This window comes from Eremothecium cymbalariae, chromosome 4, assembly GCF_000235365.1.
Source record: "Eremothecium cymbalariae DBVPG#7215 chromosome 4, complete sequence".
In the NCBI taxonomy this organism is placed as follows: Eukaryota; Fungi; Ascomycota; class Saccharomycetes; order Saccharomycetales; family Saccharomycetaceae; genus Eremothecium; species Eremothecium cymbalariae.
This window is the reverse complement of record NC_016452.1, coordinates 432645-448200: the sequence shown is the minus strand read 5'-3', so window position 1 is coordinate 448200 and position 15556 is coordinate 432645. Positions and strand designations below refer to the sequence as shown.

Sequence of the window (15556 nt, the reverse complement as noted above, 5' to 3'; positions counted from 1 at the left end):
GATACACATATCAACACTTACAATTTAAAGTGATGAACCACATATCAGCATTCCAATTTTAAACACACTGGAGGAAAAGCTGTGCATTTATAATAGCTAGGTTCTAATGAGTGAAAAAGAAGTAACTGTGGATGATGATTTAAATGTGGATGACGAGCTAAACGAATTTGACGATGAAGAAGAAGCTCCTGTAGATAATATTGCCCTGTTCGGTGACCAAGCTAGGCAGGAAGGGACTAAAAAGTCCACTGCCGATGAAAATTATCGAAAATTGTTTGAAATACCTGAATTCACACGCAAGGATAAAACTATCAACGAAATCCTTGACTTAATGACAGATTATCCTCCTATTATACCAGATGCTGTGATAGATTATTATTTGACCAAGAATGGGTTCGAATGCGCAGACATTAGAGTGAAAAGACTCCTAGCTCTTGCAACTCAAAAATTTGTTAGCGATCTTGCTTCAGACGCTTACGAGTATTCCAGAATTAGGTCCTCCATAGCAGTGCACAACTCTAATAACGGTCAAGCGAGAGCTAGACAGCTGATGCTGGGCCAACAAAAGCCTGGAGCACAACAAATAACCCAACAACAGCAACAACAAAACGAAAAGACAAACGCCAACAAGGTAACGCTGACTGTCAATGATTTAAGTAGCGCAGTGGCAGAATACGGGCTGAACATTTCGAGACCAGACTTCTACCGTTGAAAGTGATTCATAGACGTTGCTAGAATTTTGGATAGTCTTATGTAATTCTGTTCTATGTAATAATATTTAAATAAACTTGTATGTTGCGCAAGGCTTTTTGAACTGCAGGCTATTTCGAGAGGATACCTACCGGTATTTGTGGTGCAAGAGTCGTGAAAGAAGTTTATTTGTTCAATAACAATGGCTATTGATTATTCAAAGTGGGATAAAATTGAGATTTCGGATGATTCTGATATAGAAGTTCATCCTAATGTGGACAAACGGTCCTTTATTAAATGGAAGCAGCAGTCGATCCATGAGCAAAGGGCCAAGAGGAATCAGGACATCAAAAACTTGGAGTTCCAGGTTGAAATGTATAACCACTTAAACAAAAGAGTGGATAAGTTGATGTCTCAGTTAAGTGACACAGATTTGCTATCGATGGATGTTGTATCCAGGTTCTTAAATGAAAACTTTGACAAGAATGAGAGAGGTTCTGGTGAGAATGTTGATCCTGATATGCCACCATATAACGAAATGGTTGAAGATTTGTTTGAACAATTGAAAATGAATGCCAAAGATGAAAACAAGAACCCTAATGATGGAACCGTGATTCGAGAGATGATGGAAAAGCACAGAGAAAAAATTACTAAGGTGACTTCAGAAGCTAAGGTTAAGTTACAAGAGTTATACAAAGAGAAGGCGTTGCATATTTCATCGGATGATATACATACCGGGTTTGATAGGAGTATTATCAATAAAAACTCCGGTGAAGACAACGAATCCGCTCAGTATATTCCTAAGACCGCGAGTTCAGAGTCTGCAAATTCCATTCCAAAATCTATACTTGCTAACCAGCTAATGGAGTTCATTGACTACAAGGATGATACCATGAAGCTGGCTCCTGAAACAGAAAAATTTGGCTCAATTCCTTGGATAGAATATAAAAAGTCTGAAAAATTTCTCTTAGAACACTTACCTATTCTTTCGGAGCAACAGAAGGATGCATTGATGATGAAAGCATTTGAATATCAGATGGGTGGTGATGAAAAGATGGCTTACCAAGTTATTCATCAATCCGAATTGATGTCGTATATTCGTGAAATATATTCCATGAAAAAGATACCAAATTTGCATGTTAGAGAGCTAACTGAAGTTATCAACATGTTTTTTGAGAAAGTGTTCTACAAGAATACGGGCGCTTCAGGTAAAAGATCGTTTTTAGACTCGGTCAATTCTAAGTTTGAGCATGTTAAGCAACGTTGTAAAGTATTGGAGAAAGAACAAGCGACGGAAGCCGCGGAAGGTGGTGTGGAAACCATCCAACTAAAATCGTTAGACGATTCTACTGAATTGAAAGTGAACATCCCCGATTTTGAATCTAAGGATCCTCAAGAACAGCAGAAAGTTCAAGCCTTCTATAAATTACCAAAAAATATGCAAGAAGCTGTTAAAACACAAAGCTTAGATGCTATTAATGAGGTATTTGCCAGCATGCCAATTGAAGAAGCAGAAAGTATCTTGGATGTTTTTAATGAAAGCGAGATTATTGGCATAAATGCCTTATTGGAGGATGAAAATGAATTTAAAGAACTTCAGGAGCACTATAACAACGAGAAAAACATGGAAACCCTGTCTATTGACAAAGAAAAAAATGATAATATAACATTAGGTGACTCTAGCAACATTGTGGATTGATGTGTATGTTATTATATGTCCGATTGCTACATAGATAAGTACTTTTTTTTCTTTTTTGTACGTTTGTTAAACTTAATGGATTAAAACAACCCCAAAACTACTGATCTTAATTCTACAAACGTGATTTGAATGAAACACTATTCACTAGAACAAAAGATTTGTCACCGATATAAAAATATACCAGGAGCTGCATCTATGTAATATGATACCTATAGGCGCGTACGAATGCGAAGTTAGTGAAATCTCCTAGTTTTTCATTTTTGAGGATTGAAATCACCTATATTTTGAACAAAATGTTCAACAAAAATCGTAACAAGGAAAACTTCTTCTAGCCCAGGAGTTGATATTCCACTTAATTATACCATAATCAGTGCCTATTATCAACGAACTACCTTCTTGATCTTGGACCCAGTCGATGCCAGAGATACTATTCTCTTCAAAATAATCCGATCCCATATTTGTTGAATACACAGGCAGCCTTGCAGATCTGGTGGATGCACTTTCTCTCCTGTTTAACATATTTGCTAGGGACATAGAGACATCATCGCGATGAGGTGACGTGGTAGGTATGCTATCGAAACGGAAATGAGAAGCATGTGTAACATCATTAATATCATTATAGGCATCAGCGTACCCCATTGGATCTTCCTCCTCAACATCATTATCTTCTTCTAAGGTGTCATCTTCAATTACATCGTCGATCGCCATTGTGTTTCTCCTGGACCTAGCCAAACCACCCGCTCTATGATGGTCAGTCGAAGAGGATCTAGAGGCGTGATCATTAACATAATTGTAATTATCCACCGCACGATAGTTTTGTTGAGTATAATGGTGGTCTAAGATAGTAGGATCAATGTCTTCTAGAGATCTTCGTGTATTAAATGCAGCAGAAGCACTCGTGGAATAGCGCCTAACCCTAAATGATGTACGTCTTCTTCTATTTCGAATGAAATTTGAGCCAACAGGGCCCGCGGTGTCTTCATCTGAAGATGCATTTGGAGGGGAATTCGAATATTGGGCAACTTTTGGATAAGGTAAAACTTCTGGTTCCAAACTTCGTAGTGGAATTTTACTGGCTAACGTAACACATGGATCATTTGGCGCAGGGGAGCTATTTCTTCTGGTCACAGAGGTAACACCAGTATTACTGCTAGACAGCTCATTTCCTTCATCGACATTTTTGATTTTGTCTGGAATTACAATAACTTGATGGTTCATTAGATTCCTTGTATCCACAACATGGACATGACTCTGATGTTCCGAAATGAACAACAAGTCATCAAAGGATTGACTAAACTTACACACTCTAAATGATCCATTTTGAGCGTGCCTTCTAGTCGATGATATTTCAGCTAGTGGTGTTTCCATCTTTCTCATATCATAAACCAGACACAAGCCATTTTGAAAGATTGTAGCCATCTGGAGGTCGCTTTCACTGTAGCTCGTATAGAAGCCATTATCACCACCAGGGGAATCATATATGCGATCAATGTATTCGGATCTATCCATTAGAGCGTAACGTGGTATGCGTTTGGTTCTAGACCACTTAGACCCCCATTCTGGTGCTGCATCGTACTGTAAGGAGAAACAACCACTTAAATTATTCTGCTGATATACAGCAAACTTGTTAGAATCGCCGGATACAACCATAGTCTTTCCATCGTGAGAAATGGACGCGTTATTTAAGGCGAACTTGAGATCGGAAAACCGCCTCATCAACTCCACTCCACGGTTACTCACATCGCATTGATACATATGGCAATCGTTGTTACAGGTGTACAAATCGTATTGTTGTGATGTCCGTTGATACAACTCAACACAATTATTGATGTACTGGCCTAGCTTATAAGTCAACGAAACGCCATTCTCTATATTATATAATTCGAGAATACCCTTCCATGACAGCTGGTTCCCATAAAAGCTGTAGTCCGCAAGGATGTTCCCATTAGCCAACTGAATCGGTTCCACATGTGACGGTGTTAACACACCACTGCCACCGCCACCTGTTGCTGCTGCTGCCGTCGTCGTCGAATGCCCTACCGACGAAGGATCTCCTGAATCTCCATTATCCCCGTCCGACTGCACAGAAACTCGACTCAGCTTGCTCCCCAGATCATCCGGCCCTATAAGACCCCCACATGCTATCAAGCCACCATTCTCACGGAAACATCTGGGCATATAATCAAACTGCACTACCATCTCCGAAGGTACATGATAATCCCTCAACTGACCAAACTGAGGCATCTCACTAACTATAGACCCTCGCTTCTTCCTCCTTTCTAACTTTTCATTCCGAAGTTCAACCGAGCTTGACCTAGTATCCAACGATCTAATAGAATGGTCATAAATATAGTACACATTTCCAGGGCTCGTACTAGAACACTTAACACAGTCTCTCAACTGCCAATGATTTACTGATACCTTAGCATCGTATAACTTCAACGTAGGCATCAAATAATTCTGATATACCTTATCCGACCCTGTAACGATGTCATCGTCCCCAGAAACCGTCCCTGAGACACTCTGGATTGTCATGACCAGACAAGTAAGTACACCAAATGCGATCAGAAACACAAGAAAAACAAAATTCAATATTGTGCTCTGCAAACTTGCACTCTTCAGCCGATGTTTTTTTGGGACTCTTCAAACCTTTAGTGTAACCTCTAGAGATCGTTTTAGTCCAACTCTTCTCCCGATATATACCAAAAACCTCTTCACAAGAACATTAAATTCACTTTCAAGGGGCAGGAGAGTGCGGGAAAGGGCGAGGAGGAAGGACGAGGGAAGGAGACGGGGTTGGGGCGGGTAACTTTGTGCTGGGACAGAAAGGGCGTCGCTACGCGGAGAAACCTCCGCACTAAATGGGGGATCCTGAAAAAAAGGCTGACGGCGCTGCGCAGCCCCGCTAAGTGGTGTGTGGTGAGGTGTACGGGTTCAAACGTCGAATGACATGAAGACTCAAAAAGCATTTAGGGGGCTGGAAGGACAAAGAGGGCGGCGAGGCGCGGGGATTTTGGATTCGTGATTGTGTCATGTGATATACACGTGATTAGGATGTGGCGGTTAGGATTTTAAGCTCATCAATAGGAAGGCGGCATCTTCTGTGTCTGCGGGATGCTGCTGCTGCTGCTGTTGGGGAATAACACGGTTCTGCGGAGGGTTCGATGTAGGGTTTAGGCGTGGGGAGCCTTGTATTGAGTGGGTTTTAGATGCAGAAGCGGAATTCGTTTGTTGTGGGATTGGGGAGGAGAGGTTTGAAGGCAAGCTGTTGTTGCGTAAGGCCGGGGCGCCTATGCTAGCCCAGTCTTCTTCGTCGGTGTCAGAATGGTTCAAGTCACGGGTATTTGGCAGGTTGTCGAGTCTTAGAGGAGGCGGGTGCTCGTGTTCGGGGTTATTATATGCTATTGATGAGGAAGAGGTCTGGGTAACCAGGACGGATTGTGTTGGCGGTGACACGATGTTGTAGTTGTTATGTGAGAGCAGAGTCGATCTGATAGATGATTCTTTGCTGAAAGAGAGCCTGGAGTCGCGCCTGGCGGCTCCACCGGGGCGTCTAACGGTGGCCTTTGTAGCTTTGGTAGATGTGCTGCTTAAAAGCTCATCAGGAGAAATTTCCTCAGGTGTGGGTAAATCTATCATGCTCTTGCTGCGAAAATCGTTCTGAGGGGAGGCCAACTTCCTAACCGAACCGTCTGGGGAATCGTTGGTAGTTATCGTGGCCCGGTATACTCCCGGTTTGGAAACAGAGACAGATCTTATTTTTGACGAAGAACGACGGCGGCTGTTTGATGCACCGCCACCTTGAGTCTTGCCGAGCGTTGGCCTTCGCAAGAAATCATTGGAATTATTGTTTTCTGGTGGAGACTCTACGGAGACAACCACGCTTGACTGCCTCCTCTTGAACCTATCGTAGTCAAGTGGCTCATTATCTTCATCGTCGTCTTCGTCGTCTTCGTCTTCGTCATCATCTTCATCTTCATCCGAGGCTAACGCATTCTCGTCAATATATATACCAGTCGAAGCGGAATTCGCTAGCGGCTTCTTGATATCTTTCAGGAATGAGCCTGACTTGACTGTTTTCTTGGCATTACTACTACTACTCCTCCTCCTACTCTCCTGTGAAACAATATCTTTCACCTTACTGTTCGCCAGATTCGTCAATTCCCGCTCTTTAACAAACAAGTGCGGCTCAACGTACTTCGCAGACCATTGACCCCATCCAATCTTCGCAAAAACAACCGAATTCTCCTGATCTCCCGCCTCAAGTGCACTCATTATCAACCTCCGCTGTTTGGATGCAGACAAATCCTTGAAGCTAGCAATCTCCTCCATCAACGCCTGCGTAATGAACCGAATAGCCAAAGGACCCTTAGACAACAACAATTGCGCTAATTTCTTAGGCGTCACCTGCTGCGCTGCCGCCATCGCCTCAGGAGATGATGTAGAGATAGGCTTGTGGCTAATCACAAGATTCGCTGTATTCAATGGCCCCGATCTCCCGCTCCCTGTACCATTATTACTACTACCTACTTTCCCTGTCCCGATCCCACCTATCCCGCTCGAAATTCCCTCCACCATCTTCCTATCCTCCTGCTCTGACAACTCACTACGCCTCGTACTCATAGACGACGACCGTGGTGATATTTCCTTGGACATCTCTTCGATCTAATCCTAATATTCTCGTATTATATCCCAATAACCCTGTCTCTCTGCTGGTGGCTCTTGCGTTTCTGATGTGGCAGGATGCTCTTTTTTTTCTTTCTTGCGCCAAGTCTCTCAAAATGCCTTACTACCGTTATAACCATTCACCTGCTAACACTTTAAAGGTTAACAGAAAAATCGATCTATTATAGTCTTTTCTCCTTGCACTAACGGCCCGTCCCTCGCCCCTGCTCATATATGGCACACACTTACAGTTCATACCGAGCCCTTAACGTCATGTGACCAAGTCACATGACCAGACCACATATTTCGCCACGTGACCGGACCAGTATTTTCACAATCCCGCAAACCAACGCGCGCAAAACGCTGCTCTATGTTTTCCCCATTCGTCGTCGCCGCCGCTGTCCGTTTTCCGCGGTGAACAAAATTTTTCACGCGCCGCTGGCGGGCGAACTGAACGAATGCTGGCAGAGCACATAGGGCATCGTCCCAGGGAGAGCGTTCGTTTACTATCTCTGGCTGGCTGTAGTTCTGCCTCTCTCTCCCTCTCTCTCTCGTGCCCCCTATAGGGGGCACGAGAGAGAGAGGGAGACAGACAGAGAGAGAGACAGGGTATCTGAATAAGCTTTCCCTGTCGCCTGTCACCTGCACGCTCGCTGTCTTCCTTCCATCTCCTTCTTTCCACTTTCTCTTTCTTTTTCCTCTTTTTTTGGATTTTTTGTCGGTCCATTTTTCAAGTTTTCTTTTATATATCTTATAGTTAGTTTTAGAGCTAGATGTCAAGGTTTAAAAGCAGGAATCTAGTTATACACGCATAGTCCAGGATCATGTCTGTATGTATTATTTGGTTTTGGTGAAATTTTTAAAGTACTTTGGGAACCGGTTCCTTTTTTATGTTTGCAGAGGGGGAGAGGGAGAGAGGGTGGAGAGGGAAAAGAGGATAAGTGCCCTGGGGGGTTAATTTCTTTGTTGGCTTCAGGATGTGGAGGAGTGTGATTGGGGTCTGCTCTTGAGGTGAAGGGGAAGGATGAGGTTCTGAGAAAGTATTTTGTGAATTGGAAAAAAAATGTAGGGAGAAAGATACTAACATTTAAAAATACGAGTAGAACCCATTTGATTTGCTAGGTAACGACGTCGAGGACGCTACAGTTGTTGTTGCAGCTCCTCCGAAGGAGATTGTCAAGAAGTCTACTTCTTCAAAGAAGGCGGATGTGCCACCACCATCCGCGGACCCATCTAGGGCTAAAAACAACAAGCCTAAGCCAACTGGTAGCGAAGCAGCTTTCAGAAACAAGCAAACTGGTAGGGCCCAGAACAAGGCGAAGGATGCGCCAGCGGCCTCTAAGCCACCTAGAGACCCTAAGAAGGCTACCGATCGTCACTCTAGAACCGGCAAGACCGACTCAGCTAAGAAGATTAAGCAAGCTTGGGGCGACAACGATAAGGAGTTGGAAGACGAGGAAGCTGCCGCTGCCCAGGCTGAGGCTGAATTGGCTGCTGACGCTGCTGAAGAGGAGGAAGCTAGTGCTGTTTCTTTGGAAGCTTATTTGAATGAACAGCATTCTTCTGAATTGAACAAGACTCCTGTTGTTAAGAGTGTTGAGAAGTTCAGCGATGCTGAGTTGTTGGTTAAGAAGGAAGAAGTTTTGATCGAGGCCACTAAGGTCAAATCCGTCAAATCTAAGCAATTGAAGGCTAAGCAATTCCTAGAATTTGATGGTTCTGAATCGTTCCCTAGTTCATCCAGATCCCGTGATTCCAACAAGGACTCAAGAAGAGGTGGAAGAGGCGGCAAGAGAGGTGGCAAAAGGGAACCTGCTCAGAAACCTGCAGTTGTCAATGCAAAGTTCCCAGCCTTAGTTTAAAAAGGTTCTCCCATCGCCTCCACTCCTTCCCCCCGCCCGTCCATTCTCCTCGATATTTTTTTTTTCGTGGTCCAGTTTTTGCCCGCGGTTACATCTTGTAAGTGTGAAAAGATGAAGATTCGTTTTATTATATAGGAAACGTATAAGTTAAAAGAGAGTATAATTTAACGTGTATATTTAGCATCATTTACGTATCTTTTTGTTATAAATTTCTACCTATAGTATAGAAATGGTCATCATACTTGTTTCTGTTGTTTTGGCTCCCTCAAGAGTCAGTGTGTTTGTACGTTTGAGAGTCATCTATGCAGCTCTTCAATTTGGTTATGAAGAATTCGGGTAATACGTCAGAATACTTGAGTGATAGTTTATTTTTTATCATTCCTGCTTCCCATTCAGACCGTTTAGCTTCCCTTAGTTGGCCTCCAAATTCGTACAATCCATAAATCAGTAGCTCGTGTGCAAACAACGCCTGCGTGTTTTCACAAGTTACCATACCTTCAGCAATTATCCCGACATCATACAATATTGTGGCAGTAAGGCCCCAGACATCTTTACAGGGCGTTTCTTCAACTGTTATGTCATCATCAGAACTCAAATCACCAACATTACTCAACCATGGAACTTCACCATCATTATCGTTTGCATAATAATGGTGTCTTACGGGCCATTTTAGACCGCCCCATGTATACTGATATTCTTTGCAGCTCAAATATTCCGGCTTTGGCTTAGGATCTGACAATTTGTGTACGATCATATCTCTCAATGGTATGGAAAACACTGACGAAGTTTCCCCCGGATTTAACTTGGTGAAAGCCTTACTCATAGACAAAGGCTTCACAAACTTCTCCTCCTCTGTCGATTGGGCACTATATAGAAAGCACACCAACGGCTTCACACTTAGAAATGTGTGTGATAAATAGTGAGGCAGTTCAGATGATATATTGTCCAATTTCAAACCATAAGTTTTGAGAAGCACTTCGTTATTTAAGGGCAATCCGATCTCCTCCTCTGCTTCACGTCTTGCAATCTCTTCAAAAGTTTCAGATTCATTATCGGCTTTACCTCCCGGTAAAGAAACATGGCCAGAAAATGATGATAACCCTCTAGATCTCTTTGTTAATAATACTCTCAATTCTCCACGAGTTCCAATGAATAACAGTACAAGCACTGCAGAACGTCTGTGAACAGGCCAAGTCGAAGACCTGGGAGGCCAACTTGGCATGCGAAATTTTAAAAGGTTTGTTATATGCTGCAAAGGTGTAAAATTTGAAGTCATTAAGTGAGAAAGCTATCTTTGTTTGAATAATGCGTATATACTATGGCAGTGTCGAAGAGTATAAGAAAACCCCCTGCCGACCTTTAATAACGATCGGCGGCTTAACACGTATGAAAAATAGAAACGGCAACATCCAGGGATATTTAGTTTTGAAATAATAAGCTTACAACTCAAGTAAAAAGTATGAATTTATAAATAATGATGTTTATTGTTAAGATAAGTGTATTGAGTTAATAATTTTAGGCTTCTTCTTGAGCTATAGGCTTAATTGCATCTTCAATGTGAACGTTACCACGAACGCCAAGGAAATAAAGAGGCACATGTACTGGGATAAGAAGAAGACAGATAACAAGTCCATTTGTAGATGATCACCATCTGCTGGGGTATAAAAGGCGGTGAAGTAAATTTGTGAAGTGGAGCTTGGCATAGACCAGGTTAAAATAATCACTAATTTGCCAATATCGGTTTCTAACCATTTCATGGAAGATAACGCATTAGTCCAAAGAATTCCAATAATTGGCAAAACAACCAATCTGAATGCAGTCATCATTGCAACAACTCTTATAAATCCTTTTGGTATATTTTTCATCTGTAGTCTGCCTAATATACTTCCAAGTAGTAGTAATCCCAATGGAATGCAAGAATTACCGACATACTGAGTGAAGTCCATGAAGCAGCTTAAAACCGGTTCACCATCAGGTGCCATATGCATGCTTAGTTCGTTGTGAACAAATATACCTCGTAACCAAGGTATCATTGAACATATTATACCTAATAAAGCACCTAATGAACTAGGCCTGATAAAATTGACAAGTATATAAACTAACCAATTTAAATGGCATTTGTCAATGAATAGTCTAAAGTTTGACTTTTTTGTCGATCTTACTGTAGTTGTACGATGCAATGCAGGACAGACATATTGATCTGCTCCAGGGATATTTGGAGGTTCAAGCTCATCCTCCTCCATCTCTTTACCATAACCACCAAATGTCGCATTGGTAGTACCCACATCCTCAGTTAAAGTCAATGGTCTAGACAAGTCTAGCTCACCGGTACGGATTTTATCAACGGCACTGTACTGGCCAATAACATCTCTTACTGTCTGAGCCGGCTTTCTTGAGTTACGAATTTTAGAACTTGAAGCATTACTACTTGGCCGTCTTCTTCTAATATTGGCATCAATACCATGTGACACATTGCTTGCATATCCATGAGAGTCAATGGAAATAACCGAATGTATCCGTGATGTATTATTATGGAGGGGGTTGAACCCGTCATTGGGGTCGGTTGCACTCGACTGCAACGACCTTTCTGCAGAAGCACCGAGAGATATTGGAGGATAGAAAGTCCCACTAGGTTTCTCTGAATTATAGCTGTCATCCTCGACTTCATTGTCAGCTAATGAATTCAAGTCTACGTCCATCAAAGAAAAGTTTTCAGCATGTGAAGCCTCCCTCCGGTGATTAAACTCTACTACATCATTTGCTGGGGCTTCATCACTGATATTTATGGTATTTTCAGTACCAGATGATTGCTTTCCAGCATGTTGCTGTGAACTAGGAGGGGGGGTCGCAGTGGTAGTCGTAGTCGTAGATTTCTCTTCATCTTTAGACTCTTTAAAATCCAAACCCACCATACGAAACATGCCTAAATTCATTAACATAAATCCTTGGCATGCTGAGAAAATGCAACTATAAGCAACACCTTTATCAATCTCCGCTTCGCTGAAAAGATGCCCATTTGCTAGACTTTGAACAAACCCAATCGGTAAGTCAGATATATTAGCAAACGTACCCGCAAATAGAAGTCCCCAGAACCATCTCTTTGGTACTGGTGTTAGCAACTGCGTTATAAGCGCAGAACAACACCCCAAAGCGTAAATTAAAAGAGAAGTTAGAACAACAATACCTACATCTTTAATGTCCTTGTGGGAAATGTTTGTCACAATTTTATTAAAAAGCAAACATGGAATTAAAACGTTCACAACTAAGTTAGATATACCACGCCCCACCTCCACTGTAAGGATGTTAAACCTTGCGGCTAAAAACCCGACAAATATAATAGCATATATTTTAAGCACTGGCTTGATGGAATAATAGATCGCTGTACCCAGACTAATTGTCATTATTATTATCTATGTTTCTTCAGCGGAAGTCGATTACTGAACGGTACTTGCATCCACCATCAACTTGTTGTATTCTATTCTTTTTTATTTTTTATTATAAACTTAAAACCGGACCCAGGGTCTCATTCGCATGATGATGCCTGACAACAATGTATTCACTCAAACCTTATGTGGAGGATGGACTTGGGGTATTGCCTATTAGTTGCTTTTTACGGTTGAGGCAATATGATGTTTTTACAGACCCGGTGTGGTAAATGAAAATAAGCTTCAGTCGGTGTTCTGAAGAGCATCAATCCCCTCACACGGTTTTCCCAACAGGCGTGCTATTGGTAGTGCTATTATACCCGGGTAAGCGTATGCCAATGATATTCATCTGGTTAATAGGTGTCCCACAGTTTTTCATTTATATGCATGTATGTATATTTCAGGTCGATTGTTTCAGTAGTTTTTATTCTCACCGTATCTATTTCTGAGTCATGGTGGGCGTACACACATTATATATTATAATTTATATTTGAAGTTTCTTCAGGAGCGGAGAACAACGGGATGGAGTGAATGTAAGGGAGGCGTTCTCGTTATTTATGTTGAGGCAGACAGGTAATGGGTGATTTATATCCATCTATTATAGCAGTGACGCGGATTAGAAAGTTAGATTAAATATTTTTGTTACTTTTAGTTGTATAACGTAATGGTCGGAGAACGGGAGGGCGCATGATGGGGTGTGTTTCTTTTTACATTTCATTCCCAACCTTTGTTGTAGACCCTTATATAAAATATTTAAATATCCAGGATAAGATTGTGGTTAATGTAGGGATAAACCAATAAGTATAGTTCGGTTGGAGTCAGGTTTTTGGTTTATTCCGCAAGATGTGAACTGCTGGTAAAGAGACAAAAAGTATAAAATAAAAATAAAAAATAGGTACTATGGAATATGGTGACTTCTGCTGGCCATTTTTTGGTCGAATATTAGTTTGTTAGCTTTTTTGGAGCGAAAAATTGTGCTTCTACAGCTGAGATAATGGTCGACACGATTTCCGGGTTGGCTAGCGTCGACAAGTCACCCAACTGGTCAGCTTCTTTGGAGGATATTTTTCTCAATATTCTACGCATGATCTTTCCGGATCTGGTTTTAGGTAAATCTTTGACTACTATTACTGATTTGGGGGCTGCAAAGGGTCCAATTTCTCCTCTGACTTGTAAAATCAGTTCACGACGTAATTTATCGACCGGGATTTGCACAGGTAGTGTATCATCTGATGACATCATTTCTGTCGGATTTTCTTTCAGGCTGACAAAAGCTATCACAGCTTGGCCGGTTAATTCATCAGTAATACCAACCACAGCAGCCTCAGAAACGTTCTCGTGTTCAACCAAAGCTGCTTCGATTTCCGAAGTCGATAGCCTATGTCCTGAGACGTTGACCACGTCATCTACCCTTCCCCTGATCCAATAGTAACCGTCGTGATCTCTGCCTGCACCATCGCCAGTAAAGTAGTAACCTGGGTATGGCTTCAAGTAGGTGTCAATATAACGGTTATGGTTATTCCAAACGGATCTAGCCATTGATGGCCAAGGAGATTTGATGGCGAGAACACCCTCTACGTCATTGCCCTCTAATTGCACTCCTGTAACAGGGTCAATGATGCAGGCGTCAATCCCAAAAAATGGTACAGTCGCCGATCCTGGTTTTGTTGGAATAACGCCGGCTAATGGAGCGATCAAATGAGATCCAGACTCAGTTTGCCACATTGTGTCACAGATGACACAATTATTGAGTCCGACTTTTTCGTTATACCACTCCCATAAATCAGGTGCGATGGGCTCGCCCACAGAACCTAAAACCCTTAGTGATGAAGTGTCATACTTTGCAATCTCACTCTCACCGACACGTTTGATTAACCGCATAGCTGTTGGCGCGACATAAAAATGTGTGACTCTGTGACGTTCAACAATCCTCCAATATCTACCGTAGTCTGGGTATGCGGGAGTGGACTCAAAGATGACGGTAGCTACTCCCAATGCCAATGGACCATAGAGTGCATATGTGTGGCCAGTAATCCAGCCGACATCACCAGCAGTAAACAAGATATCCTCTGGATGAATATCAAACACGTATCTCGTTGTCATTACAGCGCCTAACAAGTATCCGCCCGTTGTATGAACGACTCCCTTGGGTGAACCCGTGGACCCAGAAGTATATAAGAGGAACAATGGATCCTCAGAATTAACTGGAACATGTGGCAAGTAACCCCGGTGTTTTTCAGCTTCCAAGTGCCACCAGTAATCCCTACCTGGCTTCATTGGGATACCATCGGTACCCGTTCTTTGGAAGACAAGAATCCGCTGAACCATCTCTACGCCATGTAGACCTTCGTCCACAATTTTTTTAGTGTGGACCGTCTTGCCGCCTCTCCGTCCCTCATCACATGTGATAACCACCTTGCATCCTGCATCCACAACTCTATCCTTTAACGACCCAGATGAAAACCCAGCGAATATAACAGAATGAATAGCACCCAAACGCGCAATAGCTAACATCGCTACTACTGCCTCGGGAATCATAGGCAAATAAACCGCAACTGTATCCCCCTTCTTCACCCCCCAAGATTTCAAAACCCCTGCAACTTCAGACACCTGTCTCAACAACTCTCCATAAGTGATAATCCGGTTCTCAGACTCATCGTCAGCCTCATAGATGATCGCTGTCTTATCTGGATTGGCAAAAGCGTGTCTGTCAACACAGTTGTACGATGCATTCAACTCTCCGTTCAAAAACCACGCCGTATCTCCTCTATCCAAGCTACCTGACTTCACCTTGGTAAAAGGTTTGTCCCAATATAGAAACTCATGGGCCTTTTCACCAAAGAATTTTTCCGGCTCTTCAATCGATCGCTTATACATCGCCTCGTATTCACTCATATCCTTGATATAAGCTTCCCCAACCCTGCTCCTCTTAAAGTGCTCAGGTGCATAACGAAACCCAGCATCCTTTGCCTCGTGCACAACCTTGTATTCCTTGCAGGATGACATCCTCTCTCTCTATATCCAAAAACTAAATCTGTGGTGTGATGGTGATGTCGACGATGATGCTAGAAACTCAACTCCCAGCTCCAAGCTGTCTGAACACTTGTTATCCAAAACGATATTTCTTGTAATATACACAAAAAACCCAACACGCCCTAGAAGGCACTATACTGTTGCTTCCATTTAATTATATATGTCATCGTTAGTTGGGGTCC

At 42.4% G+C, this 15556-nt stretch overlaps 8 protein-coding genes across 8 annotated transcripts; 3 read left to right on the top strand and 5 right to left on the bottom strand.

Moving 5' to 3' along the window:
* Positions 1 to 106: 106 nt before the first annotated feature.
* TAF10 (Taf10p) lies at positions 107 to 712 on the top strand (the record flags this gene model as incomplete). The annotated part of the gene is made up of 1 exon (XM_003646050.1): positions 107 to 712. One exon carries the CDS (start codon positions 107 to 109, stop codon positions 710 to 712), a length of 606 nt encoding a protein of 201 aa, XP_003646098.1.
* Positions 713 to 892: 180 nt separating this feature from the next.
* CDC37 (Hsp90 co-chaperone CDC37) lies at positions 893 to 2389 on the top strand (the record flags this gene model as incomplete). Its single annotated transcript, XM_003646049.1, has 1 exon — positions 893 to 2389. The coding sequence occupies one exon, from the start codon at positions 893 to 895 to the stop codon at positions 2387 to 2389; it is 1497 nt and encodes a 498-aa protein (XP_003646097.1).
* A 297-nt stretch (positions 2390 to 2686) lies between these two features.
* Positions 2687 to 4924, bottom strand: GID11 (Gid11p; the record flags this gene model as incomplete). Its single annotated transcript, XM_003646048.1, has 1 exon — positions 2687 to 4924. One exon carries the CDS (start codon positions 4922 to 4924, stop codon positions 2687 to 2689), a length of 2238 nt encoding a protein of 745 aa, XP_003646096.1.
* Positions 4925 to 5452: 528 nt separating this feature from the next.
* STB3 (Stb3p) lies at positions 5453 to 7045 on the bottom strand (the record flags this gene model as incomplete). Its single annotated transcript, XM_003646047.1, has 1 exon — positions 5453 to 7045. One exon carries the CDS (start codon positions 7043 to 7045, stop codon positions 5453 to 5455), a length of 1593 nt encoding a protein of 530 aa, XP_003646095.1.
* An 833-nt stretch (positions 7046 to 7878) lies between these two features.
* STM1 (Stm1p) lies at positions 7879 to 8916 on the top strand (the record flags this gene model as incomplete). The annotated part of the gene is made up of 2 exons (XM_003646046.1): positions 7879 to 7884; positions 8158 to 8916. The coding sequence occupies 2 exons, from the start codon at positions 7879 to 7881 to the stop codon at positions 8914 to 8916; spliced, it is 765 nt and encodes a 254-aa protein (XP_003646094.1).
* Positions 8917 to 9181: 265 nt separating this feature from the next.
* PCD1 (8-oxo-dGTP diphosphatase) lies at positions 9182 to 10192 on the bottom strand (the record flags this gene model as incomplete). Its single annotated transcript, XM_003646045.1, has 1 exon — positions 9182 to 10192. The coding sequence occupies one exon, from the start codon at positions 10190 to 10192 to the stop codon at positions 9182 to 9184; it is 1011 nt and encodes a 336-aa protein (XP_003646093.1).
* A 256-nt stretch (positions 10193 to 10448) lies between these two features.
* Ecym_4208 (uncharacterized protein) lies at positions 10449 to 12317 on the bottom strand (the record flags this gene model as incomplete). Its single annotated transcript, XM_003646044.1, has 1 exon — positions 10449 to 12317. The coding sequence occupies one exon, from the start codon at positions 12315 to 12317 to the stop codon at positions 10449 to 10451; it is 1869 nt and encodes a 622-aa protein (XP_003646092.1).
* Positions 12318 to 13283: 966 nt separating this feature from the next.
* ACS2 (acetate--CoA ligase ACS2) lies at positions 13284 to 15347 on the bottom strand (the record flags this gene model as incomplete). The annotated part of the gene is made up of 1 exon (XM_003646043.1): positions 13284 to 15347. One exon carries the CDS (start codon positions 15345 to 15347, stop codon positions 13284 to 13286), a length of 2064 nt encoding a protein of 687 aa, XP_003646091.1.
* Positions 15348 to 15556: the final 209 nt, after the last annotated feature.